The following is an 18,009-nucleotide window of genomic DNA, read 5'->3' on the forward strand; positions in this document are numbered from 1 at the left end:
CTCACTGTCAAATAAATAAATAAAATCTTAAAAAAATGTGTTCGGTGTTCTTGTCAAGAAAGAATCTTTCTAAGATTAGGGTTTAGACAGATAAAGTTTCAGTGGCTATATGGGTTTCATATGGCTGTTCTACATAGTTTCTTTTATTTTTAAGTTGAAGTACAGTTGACATACAATGGTACTTTAGTTTCAGGTGTGCAACAGTGATTCAACAAGTCTGTATGTTATGCTGTGCTTACTACAAGTGTAGTTCCCATCTCTCACCATGGGACACTATTTAATACTGCATTCTACCTAATTTCTATCAATCAGTGATTAGGAAGGCTCTTAGTTGGATGGTAGGAGGTATGGAGAGTAATAGTGGAGATATATAAATTAGTATCAGACAAGGTTCTGTGTCAGTCGATTTATACTCATTGTTGAGAATGTCCCATAGTTCTGAGGTGCTCAGCTCAAATTCTCTTAGGACTCTTTGCCCCATTTTGGAAACTCTTTTGTGTAATACTGTGGCTACTAGCTACATATGGTTACTTAAACTTAAAATGTTAATTCCTCAGACAGAGTAGCTACATTTCAAGATCTCAGTTACCATATGTGGTTAGTGGCTACCATATTAGTCAGTGCAGATACAGAATGTATCCATCACTGCAGAAAGTTCTAGTGGACAGTGCTATTTTGAAAGTCTTTTTGACTTGAGATAACCTGCCAAAAGAGGCCGACTAAACCCATAGCTTTCACTTTCTTTTTCTTGCTCTGTTTCATATATGTTATGCTTGGGAATAGCTTCGGACTCCATTAAGAATTTAATGAAAGCCATTACCCTGAAAATGCACCTACACAATTATAAAGAAATTTGTGTACAACTTTGGAGGTATCATGGACTCTTTGTGTAATAGTTACCCACTGGGGCACAGAAAATTACCCCAAAACTTAGCAGCTTAAAACAACAAAGACTTATTATCTCATACAGTTTTGTGGTTCAAGAATTCCGTAGTTCCGTTAAGTGATTCCGGCTCAGGACTCCCATTAGATCAAAGTAGGGTTGCCAGACTTAGCAAATAAAAATACAAGATGCTCAGTTAAACTTTAATTTTAGATAAACAATAAATTTTTTTCAGTGTAATAATCTCATACTTAACTAAAAAATATGCATGGTTCACCCAAAATTCAAATTTAATTGGGCCTTCGGTATTTTATCTCATAATCCAGTCATGTATCAAATGATGGCTTTCATCGTTTGAAGACTTTCAGAGTGGGGGTCATGGATCCATTTCCAAGATGAGCACATGAACATACCTAGGAAGTTAGCTCTGGTTGTTTGTAGGAGCATCCGTTCTTTGCCACGCGGAACTCTTTTTGGACTGCTTGAGTGTTTCCCTTACATGACAGTTGGCTTCTCCCAGAGTGATTCAAGAGAATTCGATACCATTTATAACCTTACCTTGGAAGTCCACATTTTGTAATTTCTGAAATATTGTACTGATCACACAGGTCATTTCTATTCATTGCGGGAGAGGATTAGATGAATACCAGAGGCAGGAATCATGGGGGGCCATCCAGGAGACTGGCTTCATCCTCTGCAATTTATACACGGAGTTCGTAGCCTCTAAGTTCCATAACGGTAAGATTTTTGTTTATTTTCATCATAGTCATAGCCCTGGTGGCTATAATAGTGCCCTATAAATTTTAAGCACTCAATTAATATTTGTTAAATGAATGAATAAATGGATTCAGTTCATATTCTCGGACCCAAAAGATTCATCTGGTCCCTAGCAGGTCTTGTAGGAACAAAAGGTGTTCCCCCAAAGAGGTTGAGAATGAGGATGTTAAAATGTAGGTAATAGGAATTTATAAAGGAATGCACCGGATTAATAATGTTGCTAATGAATGATGGTGATGGTGGTGGTATTCAACAAGGGCCAGCCTCTGTGTTGGAAGCTTCTTGTTATGTATATAATTTCATGTATGTGAACTTTCATGTAGGCATTGGGAAAAAGAGTGGGGAGTTATGATTCAAATGTTGTAAGGAAGGTTAACACATCCATGTTCTCTCTCTCTCTCACACACACACACACACACACACACACACACACACTCCCCCCTCCCCAACACACCCATGCACACCTGCCATTCAGAGGAAGGAATGTTCTGGAATAACAATAGAAAGGAAACTATGAGATTTAATACAATGTAGGAGTGGGTTTTTTGTAGAAAAACACCTGACATAGTCTCGACACAGAAATTACAGCCCGAGAAAGAACACACAGGTTAAAGTTTATCATAAGACTGCTTTTTAGAAAGTGAAGAGTGTGGGCAGTAATTCAAGGCTGCAGAGATAATAAAGGACAGGGCTCTGTGTGGAAATAACGGTGGCCCGCTCCTTAATGGCAGAATTGTTTCAGCTTCTGTCATTTTTTGAGATCTGCCTGGACATAAGCTTCCCAAGATAGAGGGGTAACCTTCACAAAGCTGTGTTGTCCGCACCACACGAATCACAGGTTATTGCTCTAGTGAATTTGTGGGATTTACGTTTTACTAATGGAAGTCGGCAGGGAGACCCTGGAGGGTAAGGAATATACCATCACTTCAAGCTCCCCAGGCTAGGCACCATCTCTTTCCTCAAGATGCTGCCAGTTTGTAGGTTGTAAGGATGAAGACAGGAGTCAGTTGTAGAAAAAGCCTAGCTGTTTATTTCTTGATGGTTTACAGAAGGATGCCTAGCTCTTTACACCTTCTCAGGAGGGTCTGCAAGGCAGCTTCAGCTGCTCTCTGGACACTGATGCAGGGGTCTTGCCGAAGAGCTTGGAGCCCTGAAACAGGACGAATGCGGAGTTCAGTGAACGAAGAAAGGCGAGGCTCAAGCTATGTCACGGCGTGAGGCTCCACGTCAAGCTCTATGTGGAGCTGGGGCCCCCAGGCTTATGTTCTATCCCAATGGGTAGGGCTTAACTCTGCAAGTTGGGAATCTATTTTAACAGAGAGCAGGAGAGAAGATCTTGACCTAGTAATCAGTAGGTTTACAGGCAATCAGAAAACAATAGTCTTTTGGGAATGATGCCTGCAAAGGGCTGGGCTTGGGGGTTGCTTTATTCTCGTGAGAAATTCCAGGATCTAGGGAACATCAGAGACAGTCATGAGGTACTAGGATTTTCAGTTTCTGGGCTAACAGGGAACTTGGTGCAGCATTAGCTTTTCTTTCTCAAAGATATGTCTTTAACAACATGCTGATCAGAAACTAGGGTTGGTACTCACGTGTGGTCAGTTGTTCTTTGTCTAATAACTGCACATATTGGTTGGTCAAATTGAGAACAATGGCATCTAAAATCAACAGGGGAAAAAAATACTAATTTCATTATAGAGGAAGAGGCCATGAAAAGCGTGTCCGGTCAGACTCTGCACCTGGTCAGAAGTTAAGTGGTCTGGCTGGTGAGTCTTTTTGTGACCCCAGAACAATGCCAGGGTGATATCTCCTGGGCCTTGAGTGCCATGTCTGAAAGTGGTCCCTCACCAATGTGTACTTGGGAAAGGTCACTCAGTGTCCTCCCAGGGGATGCCAGTTGTAGTCTGGGTTTCAAACGTGAGCAAGATAGGATCATTGTCTTCAGATCATTTACTTCAGAAAGTATAGCTGGAGGGATCAGTCATATGATCCAATAAAAAATCCTTAGGTTTTAACTCAGTCTTAAAGGTGGCCAAAAGAGTAGGTCTGTTCAAGGTAGACTGGATAAGTTGGGATAGGCGTCATGATAAAAATTAGAATTTCATAATAGAAGGATCCTCAGGGATTCACTTACGTTCCTCTTTTATTTCATAGATCAGACAAAGAGACAACACAGAGAGGTTAAGTGAATTGTCCAGAATCATATAGCGGAGCCAAGATCTCCTGGTCTCCTCACCAACACATTTTCCACTTGTGTCATGTAGCTACTAAAGATCTTGGCTTCAACTGAGCCTAGAAGGTTTACTATGGCTTATGTTAAGGGATGATGCAAAGGAAGCATTCAGGCATGGCAGCAGGCTTGGGGTAAAGACTTGGGTATAAGAAGGATTGATGACTTGGAACCAGAAGAGGCACGGAGGGCCCATGAAGAGGGAGTGGCTAATGGGAGGAGAGGAGGAATGGGAAGTCAGAAGATGCTACAAGTTTTCATTTGCACAGGTTCCTTTGTGGGAGGATATTCCAAGACACAAGACAAATTCCTTTCTTGCATTTTTTTGGTTGTTGTCATCCCAGTCATGCCCGTGTTCATGGTGGAATAGTTTCCCGTTGAAGCAAGACTAGATGGGAAGGAGCAGACTCACCTGAGTAGGGAGAGTGGATGTGCCCTCACCTGTGAGTTTGACAGCAGTGCTCCGGATCATCTCCCAGTTGCTGCTGAAGAAGGTAAATGAGTGTGTGTGGAGGATCCACAGGATTTCCTGGTTTTTCTTTGCCTAAAAGAGATATATATTACAAAGAGAACAGCTGGGAAGTGACTCATCATGAAATTTGGCATCTGGTAGGTCCTACAAAAGGAAACTAAAAGGCTATGAACACTCACATAGCCATTAATTATTCTACTGGAAGATGTCTTATGGTTATGGTTATCAGAAAAGCACTGAGGGGCGCCTGGGGGGTGCGGTCGGTTAAACGACTGACTCTTGGTTTCAGCTCAGGTCCTGATATCAGGGTCGAGGGATCAAGCCCCGTGTCAGGTTCTGCACTCAGCACTGGGTCCAAGGTTCTTTCTCCCCCTTCCTCTTTCCCTCCCTTCTGTGCTCTCTCTCTCTCAAATAAATATCAATCTTAAAAAGAAAAGAAGAGGGGCGCCTGGGTGGCTCAGTGGGTTAAGCCGCTGCCTTCGGCTCAGGTCATGATCCCAGGTCCTGGGTTCGAGCCCCACATCGGGCTTTCTGCTCAGCAGGGAGCCTGCTTCCTCCTCTCTCTCTGCCTGCCTCTCTGCTTACTTGTGATTTCTCTCTGTCAAATAAATAAATAAAATCTTAAAAAAAAAAAAAAAAGAAAGAAAAGAAGAAAGAGAAAAGAACAGAACAGAACTGGGCCTTGTGGGACTAATTAACAGGTGTATTTCAGGAATCTCAGAGAACAGATCCTAGTCAGGACTTGGGAAAGAGAGGAGGGTAGTGGGACAGGACACCAAGAATTGTTGGGATCCTTCCAAACCAGCTCTGACTGTGGCCACAGACCCCTTGCTGTGTTGTTTGCCTTTTTGGGATTTGCCCGGATTCTGGGCTGTGCGTTTGCAGGCAGCATTTACAACAACTCACCAGTTTCACGCAGAATTGCCTGTAGAAATCCCTGGCCCTTGGTAGATCCTGACCATCAAGGAGATGATCTAACACCCCATAGAGTTCCTGAAGGCCCAGGAAAGGGATGCAGATGATCAGGACATCACGGCAAGCCTAAGAAACAGGGCGTTCCAAGTCACCGTCTGTAAGGCTGGATCCTCTACGGGAAGGGAAGGATGCCGCCTAGTGGTGGGAGGGGGCAGTGGGCACCAGTGATGCTTGGGGTTTAAAGTCAAGGCTGACACCTTCCCAGTTTCAATCTCTGACAGAGAGAGCAGGCAAGAAAGAACCTAGGGTGGAAGAAGCAGTTTTCAGGTTCGGTTGAGAGAGGTGGCCTCAGATCTGGCTTCCGGAACAGCTAGACCAGACTTACTGGCACTTGTTGGCTATGGGGGGAGGAGGAGGTAAAGCTGTCTGTGCAGAGGCCACTTACAGCTCCGATCTTGGGATTGGGATCCCAGAGGTGGAGAAGGAATGAAATCATGCTCTTTTTTATTTCTTCTGCAAAAAATATCTTCCACCTTCTTCCTGTTAGGGATGCCAGATTCTCAAATAAGAAGATGGCAGTCAGTCTCACATCATCCTGCTCCTGTGGTGACAGAGGCATGTCGTGGGTGAGTCCCCCCTCACAGGCCATTCCCAGAGAGTCCCCCCTCACACCCATCACCCAACCTGCCCTGTCCCACGTCAGCAAAGGGAGACTGCGACGAAGGCGCTGGTATGCTCTTGTCACAACCTCTTTGTGCGCCAAGAATGTTCCTCCATTCCTAGCCGCTGTGCGCTCCCACTGTGAGTTTAAATGGTCACGGGTCTGGGTTTAAGTGATGCTCTAGAGCGGGAGACTTGGGTCCTGTCCTCGAGTAGCTACTAGGGAAACAGATCAGAGGAAGGGTAAACAGGGAGTACTGGCAGCAAGAGGTCGGGGAGGGTTCCTGCTATTGTGTATTTTATGCAAATTAGCATGAAGGCATCACTGACCTATCACTGACCTAGGATTCGTGGCTTCTAATCTAAATTGCCCAAGGCCCAGGGCTCTTGTCTAAGTTCCCAAATACTTTTCAATGGGGTTAAAGGCAGCTCAGAAATTTGGGCTCTGGTTCTCAGACACAGAGAATGAACAAACAAGTGCCTATCCCGATGCTGGCCTATGTGAGATTCTGGAACTTTCTTGCTTGTTGTCCAGGATGGTAGGGGTGATTTTTAAGAACCAAAGGGTGAGGTGGGGGAGAAAGATGGCCGCCTGTTATCCCAGACACTTTGCTGATACCATTCAGAGTTCTAACAAACACTGATGGGTTTGCTGGGGGGTTTTCTTTCTTTCTTTTTTTTTTTTGCTTTTAGGTCTAGCAAACTAGTTTAAAATTCCCATGTAAAGGCTGAGGGATGAAGAGAGAAGTCATCCAGAGTAGCAGAATATTATCTTGGATTAGCAACAAAAAAGGGGCAATGAAAAGCATCCCCAGGAATATGAGGAAAAGAAAAAAGAGAGTCATATTGATTTTGATGACAAGGTAGAATGTGTCAGAAATGGGCACACAAACAGAAATGTCATAAAGAAGGAAGTTAAAGATTTGCCAGAAAAAAATAAAGACGGCAGGTTGGGATAAAGCCAGAAAAGTTAAATGATACACAAGACATGGCCTTATATAATGGAAGCAACGGAAGTAGAAATGTTTAAATGTACTAGGAATGAGGTCAGGATATATTTTTAAAAGGTCCATTTATTTATTTTAAAAGACTATTTATTTATTTATCTGTGAGAGAGAGCATGAATGTTCGAGAGCAAGGTAGGGGCAGAGCAGAAGGGAGAGAGAAATGGAGTGAATCTCAAGCAGACTTCCTGTTGAGCATGAAGCCACATTCAGAGTTCAGTCTCAACGACCCTGAGATCATGACCTGAGCCGAAACCAAGAGCTGGATGATTAACCAACTGAGCCACCCAGGCACCCCATTTATTTATTTATTTAGAAAAGATTTTATTTTTAAGGAATCTCCACATCCAAAGAGTTGCATGCTCTACTGACTAAGCCAGCCAGGTGCCTTGAAATGCCTCTTTTTATTTTATTTTATTTTATTTAAAAAAATGATTATTTATTTAGCAGATAGAGAGAGAGAGAGAGAGAGAAGCAGGCTCTTTACTGAGTAAGGGAGCCCGATACAGAGCTTGATCCCAGGACCCGGGAATCATGACTTGAGGCTGAAGGCAGATGTTTAACTGACTGAGCCCACCCAGGCGCCCCTAAAGGTCTCTTTTTAGAAAAAGAAGACAAACCAATTATAAAACACCAAAAAGGTAGAAAGCTATTTACTTTTTTTCAAACTCTTTTAAATTTTTTGAAATCAAATGATAGGACCTAACGATAGGTCAAGGAATAATAGGAAAAAGCAGAAAAGAAGCAGCGAACCGGTTGTGTGTTCTGGTGGTGATACTCGAGTTTCGTGTCCTTGTTTCGAGTTGAGAAAATGGAGTCACACACAGGAAGATGACTTCGGGGTCAGTGCAGAGACAGGATGGAAGTGGGCCTGGCACGTGGGGTGGCAGCCATATTTTCTGTTCTACCATTTTATTGAAGTGTCACCATGTTTGAGAATTCCAAGAAAGTGCTTAAATATTGAAAGAAAAGGAGGAGGGGAGAAACTTGGCAATTACAGAATTGCATGCTTAATCTATAGAAAACTCTTGGGGCAAAGTTTCATAAAGTATAGTTAAATTTATTTGTGGGAAGAGAGCATTAGCAGAGAATGAATAGCAGCATGTCATTACTAAGTCCTAAGTTTTTACCAAACTTCGCTTTGATACAAATACGATGAAACTGATACCTCCTGAGGATGACAAAGTTCTAACCTACAACCTGGCAAGGCTTCAGTTTTTTTGTCTTCTGCATAAGACTGAGAAACATGATATTGACCACAAAACTCGTAGGTGATTATTGAAGGCTCAGATCCAAAAGATCTCTCGTCACTGGATCCACAAGAACTCCAGGAAGCTAACAGACGGGGCGGGGGGCTCTGTGGGGGGTGACTTCAGCCCTTTGTTGCCATCAATCATCTGTGTAATGAAGAAAAGAACATCTTTGTTATTTTACAGAAGATACTATGTTGAGTGGGAGCCACATAAGCAGTTTTGAGGACCAAATGAGAATTAAAAGGAATGTTGATACTTTTGAGAAAGTAGCTGGAAACCAGCAGAAAGCTGCTTTCAAAGGCTGCGATGAGTTTAGGAATGAAATAACGGAAACTGAAAAATGCACACCTGCAGAATTATTGACTGTGGGCATATATTGCAGATTAAAATCTAGAGGCCTCCATGGAGAAAAAAATTGCCAAGGAGTCAAGAAGAAAGGGCAAGATTAAAAAAAAAAATTGGAGGGTGCCTGGGTGGCTCAGTGGGTTAAGCCGCTGCCTTCGGCTCAGGTCATGATCTCAGGGTCCTGGGATCGAGTCCCACATCGGGCTCTCTGCTAGGCAGGGAGCGTGCTTCCTCCTCTCTCTCTGCCTGCCTCTTTGTCTACTTGTGATCTCTGTCTGTCAAATAAATAAATAAAATCTTTAAAAAAAAAATTGGAGTGGATAAATGGGAAAAAATCAGACCTGAGAGGTAATTTTTCTTTAGGTCGTATTCAGTAGTGTGCAGGCCACATCTAGAGACACAACACAGTGGCTGACTTGTGAAATATTTAAAGAGCTGAAAAATTAGGTTTATGATGAATAATGGAGGAAATGAAGACTTTTCAGTCTGGAGACTGGAAGGTAGGAAGGTAATTTAATCAAGCCTTAATGTTGAAGAGGAGGAAACCAGCAGTTTTCCATCTCCTCTGACAATACAACACGAGGAAACAGGTTTCAGTCACAAAAATAGATAAGTTGGAGGGGAAATAGATTTTTACATTGATGACAATGAGTAAACCAAAAACAAATAATAAAATCTAGTTTTCTGGAAGGCATGAAGGAAAATGACTTTCCTTTGTTGAGGGTCACTGACGGATCTTTTTTTTTTGAAATTGATTTCTAGGTTATTGACTAGATTGGGGCTTTTACAGAAGCTTTTTCTGTAAAAGGCCAGTCAGTAAATAATTTAGACTTTGGGGGCCATATAGTTTCTGTAACAACTGATCAACTCTGAAGATGAAGTGTGAAAGCAGCCATAGACAACACGTCACCAAGGAGCATGGCTGTGTGCATAAAACTTAGTTTACGAAAAGATGCTCTGGGCAGGGTTTGGCCCTCAGGCTGTGGTGTATCCTGACTCCCAGATTAAATGAACCACAGGAACATTTGAAACTTTGAATCTTGGAAATGGAGAAGAGCATTGGAGGTGACAAGGCCCTTATATTGGCCCTGCTCTCTGTTGAGTATTGTCATAATCTGTGGGAATAAGGGAAGAGGGGAAAGCTACAAAAAGGGAATATTAAAGAGTGTATTTCCCTTATGGGCAAGTGGGGCTCAATCTTTCTGTTGGGGGAGGAAGCTGGGGAGTTTATCTGCAAGCTCGCATTTCTTATTTCTTGAGGGTTCTCCCCCAACACATCTGCTCCCCCCTGCTCAGAAGGATCATGATTCCCCAGCCAGAGAGGACCCTCAGGCAGAGGCAGACCCAGGAAGGCAGCATGGGACACCCAAGGGAAGGCCGAGGAATCCAGATGGGACACGACATTGCCTGCTACATGCACTACCTGAACCTTTCTGTTTGCTCACTTCTGGGGAGGGAAGATTCCCGAACAGGCTCACTTACGTCTTCAAAGAAGGTTCTCGTTTGCAGCACTATCTCTTTGAAGTAGAAGCTCACGTCTCGGTCTGTGAGCAGCTCCAGGATCTTTTTTAGAGCCTTCAAGCTTTCACAGACGACTTCGGTGCGGGCCAAGTGGTACAGGCCTCTGATGATAGATTCTAATATTATCTGCTTATGCTTCTTCACCTATTTTGAAATAAGGTCTCTTAATCTAGAAAACCGTTCTACATGCAGGTAGGTGGATGAGGTTAGGGGGCTCTCGGCAAGGAAATTAGAATTCGGTTAGGGTCCTGGGTTTTTCCACCCGAGAAACACCACTGTAACAATATATTAAGATTTTTACTGAATTTCTAGGTAACCACGAGGAGTGAGTTAGTTAATCATTATCTTCAACTCTACTTAAATGTCCCCCAGCCCCATGCTCCTTTCACCTTGTGAGGGGCTCCAGAAGCTGTGTTACCAAGCCCTCGGATGGCCATTTGCCTCAGCGTGGCGTTGGAGTCCCAGGCGCTCTGGTCCATGAGGATCAGCACTTCCCGTAGATTCCCGTGCTTCCAAAGGATGGGCTCCTTCATGAGCTGAAAACAACCACTTCACCCCTTTAGTGGAATGAGTGGCCTCCCTCCAGAACAGTGCCAAGTGCATCACAACTACGATGAAAACGTGGGGTCCACCCACTCATGGAGGGGAGGAGGGAGCCCCCCGGTCAATCAGCAAGTGCTGCAGAAACTTCTCTCTAGATGTGAGCAGCCCATGGGTCAAGGCTACGTGGTGACAAGAACCACGATATCTAGTTAAGAAGAGGTTTTCTAATCTAATGGAAAAATGGGAAAACGGGAGTTAGCGACAGTGTTCCTTCTCTGGGTCGGCTGGGACAACTTTAGTGCCAGGGTAAGAGGTGATGATAATATCCCTATTGAGTACTTTGTGTTTTGTCCCTGGTATAGTTAATTCTCCAGGCTTCTCTGTCCTGGGAGGGTTGGTTTCTGCAGACTTGAGCGATGGAAGAGGTTGCGGGCGGGTTCTTTTTTTTTTTTTTTTTTTCTCTCTCAGTCCCTGCTTGGGTACCATATTTCTGGCAGTGGCTGGATCTCTCGACCCCCAAAGCTTCCCTGAAGGGCCCTCCTCTGTGGTTCAAGCTCCCTCCCACTGAACTCTTGGCCCAGAGAGAACTGCCCCAAGGGGACCCAGAGGGCCTGACGAGCAGGGGCGCGGCTACTCTCTCTTGCCTCAGAGAAGAAAGCTGTGCCGGTGATGCGGTAGTTCTCCGAGGAGGAGGTCAGGGATGAGAACAGTTGCTCTATGATGTCCAGCATGAGCCCACGCTGCCACAGTGCCATGCTCCTAGAAAACACAAGCCTCCAGTTGTAACACTTTTTTCTTTCTAAACAATGGAGGAAATTTGGGTCTATTTCTCTCTCAGGAAAATAAATGATCTAAAAAGGGAGGTTTGATGAAAAAGCACGAATGCTTACATTGCAAATAGCTTATCCAAGTGCCCGATTCAGGTGCAGCTTTCCTAACACTGTTGCTGCATCGCTTTATTTTGGGGGGAGTGGTGGGATCTGAGCTGCTCCCACCATCTCTTCCCACCTCCTTCTGCTTCTTCTTCCCTCTTTTTTCCTCCTGGACTATAAATCCTTAGTGAGTCCTCTGCTCCCAGTGAAGCTGTCTCCACTGCATTTTTACTCAATTCTGAGTGTTCTCCTTCGTGTCCAGTTCTAGAAGGCCCGCCCGTTACCTGGCCAGTGCGCACACTCCCACGTGGTGGGTACTGGGACTGCTGAGGAGGGTCCATAAGTTGTCCCCCTCATCAGATTCCTTGGCAAGACCTTCTTTCATGGCTTGGGCTTGCACACACTTCAGAGTCACCGTCGAGAGCCTGAAGGAGATAGTCGGCCCCACAAAAGTAAGCCAACCCCTCGCAGGGAATTGTGAGTCCCTAAGTTCGCTCTGTCTGTTACCCACAAGGCTCCCTCACTCCTGGATGAAGGGACACTGTGAAAGGGGGAAAACCCACTGCCCGATCTCACACTTGAATTTGGGACACGGAGACGATCTGAATCAGTAAGGAAAATGCCACAGAAACTCATTAATCTCTCATGAGAAAAGAAAGCCCCAAGGGGGAAAGGGCGAACTCTTCTCTCTCTCTCTCTCTCTTTTTTTTAAAAATTAAAATAAATTAAAAATTTTTTTAAAGATTTTATTTATTTATTTGACAGAGAGAGATCACAAGTTGACGGAGAGGCAGGCAGAGAGAGAGAGAGAGGGAAGCAGGCTTCTTGCTGAGCAGAGAGCCCGATGTGGGACTCGATCCCAGGACCCTGAGATCATGACCTGAGCCGAAGGCAGCGGCTTAACCCACTGAGCCACCCAGGCGCCCCAAAAATAAATTAAATTTTTAAAAATTTAATTAAATTATTATTATTATTTTTATAAACATATAATGTATTTTTATCCCCAGGGGTACAGGTCTGTGAATCGCCAGGTTTACACACTTCACAGCACTCACCATAGCACATACCCTCCCCAAACTCCTCTCTTTTGAGGATTCTAAAACAGCCTGCTGGAACTAGGCAGCCTCTTGCCCTGGATGGTGTGTTGCGACTGGAGGGTGGTCGTGCTGGAGTTAGCCGGACCCGCATAGGCACGGTACAGGCGTGGATGGGAGCACGGTCCTTTATCTTACTGTCCCTGTAGTGAAGCGACATCTATTAATGGAACTATGTGTGCTGGGCCTCGATGCTGCTTGGAATGTCTTTCAACAGGTTGATTTGACACCAGGATAAAAAGTTATGCAACAGGACAGGGAAACAGAGCCTTGCAATAGAGGATAAAAATCTATACCTAATCACTCTAAAAGAGCTCTTTGAATAAATATATAGCAAACATTTGAAAGTATAAGAAAGCATGGGTTCGTGGCTTGGTTGGGATTCTTTCTTTTTCAATAATACACAAAATAATTTTGCTTCCTTCCATGGGTGACATCTTCAGTTGGATAAAATGTGGTGTCGATTTTTATTTTTCTCCTTCTCTTGGTGGCCTTGGATATTATGGAATCCCGGCTTTCCTTAAAGGGTCTCCATGAGAGAAAACAAGGGAGACAGAGCTCTAGGGAAGCGCATAGAGCTGCCATTCGTTGTTCTGGGATGGTTCTGGGCAGCTACACGGGGGCCCTGCTCAGGGAAGAAGAGCACGAGGGCTCAAGATCAATGGAGCCTTGTTTCCTCCTGGGTAGTGGAGGCCACAGCAGATGGTATATAGGCCTTGACTTCCAGAGCCCCTTGTCTAGTCTGGGACCCAGGCAGCTGGGGAGGGCCCTCCGGCCTGGCCACGTACCTGCAGGGGTCTGCGGTCTGCTGCCGTTCTCCCTGCTGCATTACCCGCCGCCTGTGGCTCCCGGTGGAAATGGGCATTGTCTGGCCCAGTGTGCAGCTGACCAGCTTCAGGAGAAGAGTGAACAGCTCCGGGTACAAGCTGGTGATGGGGGTGCCTGTTGATACCACTTCATACATAGCACAGGCCACCTGAGGGGAGAGAGGACCCCACGGTCAAGCAGGCTCCTTTCCTCCCGGAACATCTCCCTGGCCTGATCTTCAAGTTTGTTTTCTCCCCAGAGGATTGCTCTCCAGGTTGACCTCATTGTAAAAACAAAGCAAAGCAAGAGCGAAACAAGAATAAAAACAGCCAGAGAGGAGAGGATGTATTTGTCTGGAAACTTCTCAACTCAGAATATGTTTCTCTCTCAGGACTGCCATGTTGGTCAGCTCCAAATTCCAGGGGGCCACAGTCAGGTTAAACGAAACCTTTTCCAACCCTGAGGTCTTTCTAAAGGGTGCTTTTTGGATATCTTGAAGACAAATTTGGAAATAAAGATACATGGATTTTCTTCGGGATGATGAGAAATTTGGTTCCAGAAGGGACAGCCACAGACAAAATTAGGGCCATCCTTGTCCAATTTTAAGATAGAATTGATTTAAAATCAGGGTATGAGAGGGGAAGAAGTATGATTAGTGCTACAATCACTAAGCTCCAGGTGGGGGCAGACCATGGAGCGGAACGCTATACCAGGCGTGTGATGGGTTGTTGTCCGACTCACTGAAATCGCTTCTGTCCCGGCCATGTCATCTTCTAATTCATTCTCAAGTTTGTCTGTTAAGGCTCTCAAGAGTTTACTACTGGAGGCTATGTTCTCAGCCAGAGCCTTCCACAACGTCTTTGTGTCCCTAGGGTGGTAAGGCAGGAAGCTGATAAGAAACAACTCTTTGGAATATGAGCTTTTTCATCTGTTCCCCTCTAAAACCACAGTATGACTAATCAAAATTTCAAGGGACAGATGGAGATGCTAACATGCTTAGAGATAAGAAGGATGTGTTCTTTAACAGTCCAGCATTCTGGACGTGTGTGACTGAGGTTTGTTGATATCTGTTAAAGCAGAAACCTCTCAGCTAGGTGTATTCTAGGTGACCAGAAAGAGGAGAAATACTTATTTTCTAATACTCATTTATTCCTATAGTGTATTTAAAAAAAAACAAAACTCATCATTTAATGAGGATATGTATATGAAAAACACTTGGAAAAAACGTGCTTTGTGATTCAAGCACCATTTTTGAAATGATTATTTAGGTGAGATGTTCTCAACCTTTGTTTTTGCTTTCCTTCTCTTAAACCACAAATTCTTCCTCAATGCAGATTAGCCCTTCCCGGGAGAACAGAGCAACTCAGTTAGTTAGCCTCTACCTGTCAAAGGGCAGTGGTTTCTGTAAAAGGTTGGTGACGACTGCCTCCATGTGAAAGCTGGCGATCTGAGAGACGGCTTCCAGCATGAACTGGAAACTTTCCTCCTTTTGCCTGAGGACTGGCATGTGACGGTAAATCATGATCAAGATCTCCAACAGCTAAAAGAAAAAAAAATCCAAATCAAACAGGAAGTTGCTGTTTTTTCCTCTACATGAGCGGCTTAGGACACATGTAGACAGTGTATGATTCATGGGTGGTTGATGAATTATAAACCAGGTAAAAATAATCATTATTTCTATGCGTGGCCTGTCTCTTACTCAGGGGGCTTGTAGCTATATTGGGTATTTATTCTTAAATTGATGTAGTAAATATTTAGTGAAAGGTTGCATTAGATCAAATATTGTGCTAGGCATCATGGGGAATTTACCAAAGATGAGTAAGATGTGGCCCTTTCTCAGGAGGAATCAGTTTTCTAATAAAGAATGTTAGTGGGGCACCTGGGTGGCTCAGTGGGTTAAAGCCTCTGCCTTTGGCTCAGGTCATGATCACAGGGCCCTGGGACCAAGCCCCACATTGGGCTCTCTGCTCAGCAGGGAGCCTCCTTCCCTTCTCTCTCTGCCTGCCTCTCTGCCTACTTGTGATCTCTGTCTGTCAAATAAATAAATAATCTTAAAAAAAAAAAAAGAATGTTAGCCATATACCCGAAGGTCTGCGCACAAGGCAGCATATGGCCAGTGATCTACGGGAGGTTCACTGGACTGATAGGGGAATCCAGAAGTAACTGAGGTCACTGTGGAGGGACATATGGTCTGAGTCTTGAAGGATAAACAACAATTTCGAAAGGCAAGGTGGACTGGGGCTAATAATACACTATATGTTAATAAAAAATAAAAAAATAATTTAAAAAATGCAAGGTGGAGATGGTAGGGGAAAATCATTCTCATCAGGAAGAAGAATACAGATGAAGATGTAAAATAAAAAAGCATGAGAATAGATGAAGCATAGAAGATTTTTAGAGCAGTGAAACTATTCTGTGTGTTAATGCAATGCTGGATACATGCAATTATATGTTTGTCAAGGCCAACAGTGAACCTTAACGGAAACTATGGACTTGGGGTGATAATGATGTGTCACTGTAGGTTCACTGATTGTAACAAATGGACTACATTTGTAGTGTATTACAAATTACAAATTACATTTGTAATGTAGTACAAATGGACTACATTTGTGGGGTGTTGATAGTGAGGGAGGAGGCATGTGTGTGAGGAGAGGAGGTATATGGCTATCTGCTCAATTTTGCTATGAACCTAAAACTGCTCTTAAAAAAAAATCTAGGTAACAAAATAACAGGAGAGCGTGGGACTGAGCAAATATGGCAAAGACTTCTGGAATAAGAGAATGGTCCAGTTTGAAACGCAAAGAAAATGAGGGTGATAAAAGAAGATAATTTGATAGAAAATATGAAGCCAGATCCTAGAGAACGCTGACAGTCTCCCTTCCAAATTTGCATGTTAATCTGCGGGCAGTAGGAAATGATGTTATGCATTTGTATTTTAGCTGTGGAGGACAGCAAGTCTCTCAGCTAAAGAAACTTTGCTTCTAGCAGATACTTCTCTTATTTATTTTGGATAGACATTTTTAGGATAAACATAACATTTCCCCTGAATTATAATTCCTTAAACAAATATCTGGCAAGTATGATTACCACAGAGTCCCATTTCAATGATGTTAGGAGAGGATTTATGTCCCTATTTTTCCCTTTTTGTGCTGAACACTCAAATACAATGGCATTCCAGATTTATAGGCCTTTGATTCTCTCATGCCTAGCCTAGTGCCTGCCATAGTATGCACTAAAAAAATGTTTCTGGGGGCGCCTGGGTAGCTCAGTCAGTTGGGGGTCCGACTCCTGGTTTCAGCTCAGGTCATGATCTCAGGGTCATGGGATCCAGCCCCACATTGGGCTCTGTGCCTAGAGGGGAATCTGCTTGGGGATTCTCTCCCTCTGCTCTCCCCTGACTTGTGTGCTCTCTCTCTGAAATAAATAAATCTTTAAAAAAATAAATGTTTTTGAAAAAACTGATTGGAGAGTAATTAACACAGAAATTATTTCTAAAGGTCATATGTTAAGAGAATTCTTTAAGGTGACCGACCATGGGATATGGGACCATAACTTTCAACTATTCCCCTTGAGATGATTTCATTGAGTTAAAGATTCTCTTCCTTTTTATTAATCTTTCAATTACTTGAATTCTGCTTCTGACCTCAAGAGAGAGGATAGAGCATCTCCATTTGGAGCTTTTAACCAAGCTTCCTGAACTCAAGTCTTCTTCACACTGCCTAACTCTCCAGTTGGGAGCAAGTATTGAGGACTTTCCCCCAGTCAGCTCTCCAATGACAGCTGTCCTTACCAGAAAACCAACCCTAAAGTTCTGTGGAAGAGCAGCTTGAAGAGTGGCAGTGGGATTAGGAACTCTTCTGACCCTTAGTGGTCAACCCCAAGGGAATCCACACGGTCACCATCCTCCTTAAGATCTAACAATCCAGTTTTCCAGAACCCAAATGTCCTTGTTCAGAGCGGCTGTCTCTGGCCAGAGAGGAGAGTTGGACAAGTTTTTTTCTTTTTTTAAGTCACAGACTAGAGAGACAATTGAAACAGATTGGGGCAGGCACTCAACATGAGCCGGGTTGTTAGTACACAACTTGGGTCTCTGCGGAGGACTCCGAGGCTGTGCGTGCTCTTGCCCGTTATCCAGCAGAGGACAAATTGAGAAGTGACCACCAGCATGGCATTTCAAAAGTGTTAGAGGTCAGTTCTGTGGCCAAACTGGCTGGCAGTTCACCTGTTCTTCCAAAGCGGCTCCCTGCTCCTTCAGGACCGTAATCATCCATATGCCACAAGCCTGGGTACAGGCGGAGTTAAGGCTCTCCAGACCATCCAGGGTTTCCTCCAGGAACAGTAGGATTTCTTCAACTGGGATGAGTTTACTGACAATCTGAGAACGTACCCAGAAAGATTCATGTTATCAACACCTCTACATATACTAATTCAACATGCTGCTACTGTTTTAGGAGATTGGTAGAAACCACTGGAATTTCCAAACAGCTGACCCATGACTAGGACATAGAACCTACAGAAAATACAAAAACAAACAGACATTACCCTGCAACTCTAGGCAGACTTTTTTTCTAGAGTTGCCCTTTTATAATTTTATATTTATTGCATCCCAAGACTACTGAGGTAATTTCTTCTC

General features: G+C 43.9%; 1 protein-coding gene across 4 annotated transcripts in view; it reads right to left on the bottom strand.

Annotated features, from left to right (window-relative positions):
* Positions 1-2,173: 2,173 nt before the first annotated feature.
* MROH2B (maestro heat like repeat family member 2B) overlaps positions 2,174-18,009 on the bottom strand; it is a 65,124-nt gene continuing 49,288 nt past the window's right edge. For 2 of the 4 annotated variants that reach the window (XM_047731656.1, XM_047731657.1), the window contains 13 exons: positions 17,599-17,751; positions 14,759-14,916; positions 14,118-14,244; positions 13,358-13,545; positions 11,760-11,900; positions 11,248-11,362; positions 10,450-10,596; positions 10,022-10,204; positions 5,723-5,878; positions 5,269-5,403; positions 4,332-4,434; positions 3,253-3,318; positions 2,174-2,810 (listed from right to left, as the gene is read on the bottom strand). In XM_047731656.1, coding sequence (XP_047587612.1) covers positions 2,704-2,810; positions 3,253-3,318; positions 4,332-4,434; positions 5,269-5,403; positions 5,723-5,878; positions 10,022-10,204; positions 10,450-10,596; positions 11,248-11,362; positions 11,760-11,900; positions 13,358-13,545; positions 14,118-14,244; positions 14,759-14,916; positions 17,599-17,751 — 1,779 coding nt within the window. In that variant the 3' untranslated portion in view covers positions 2,174-2,703. Of the gene's footprint in view, positions 2,811-3,252; positions 3,319-4,331; positions 4,435-5,267; positions 5,404-5,722; positions 5,879-10,021; positions 10,205-10,449; positions 10,597-11,247; positions 11,363-11,759; positions 11,901-13,357; positions 13,546-14,117; positions 14,245-14,758; positions 14,917-17,598; positions 17,752-18,009 lie in introns of those variants that run through there. The other 2 variants (XM_047731658.1, XR_007127736.1) reach the window with 2 other exon arrangements.

This window comes from Lutra lutra, chromosome 5 (genome assembly GCF_902655055.1).
Source record: "Lutra lutra chromosome 5, mLutLut1.2, whole genome shotgun sequence".
Taxonomy (NCBI): domain Eukaryota; kingdom Metazoa; phylum Chordata; class Mammalia; order Carnivora; family Mustelidae; genus Lutra; species Lutra lutra.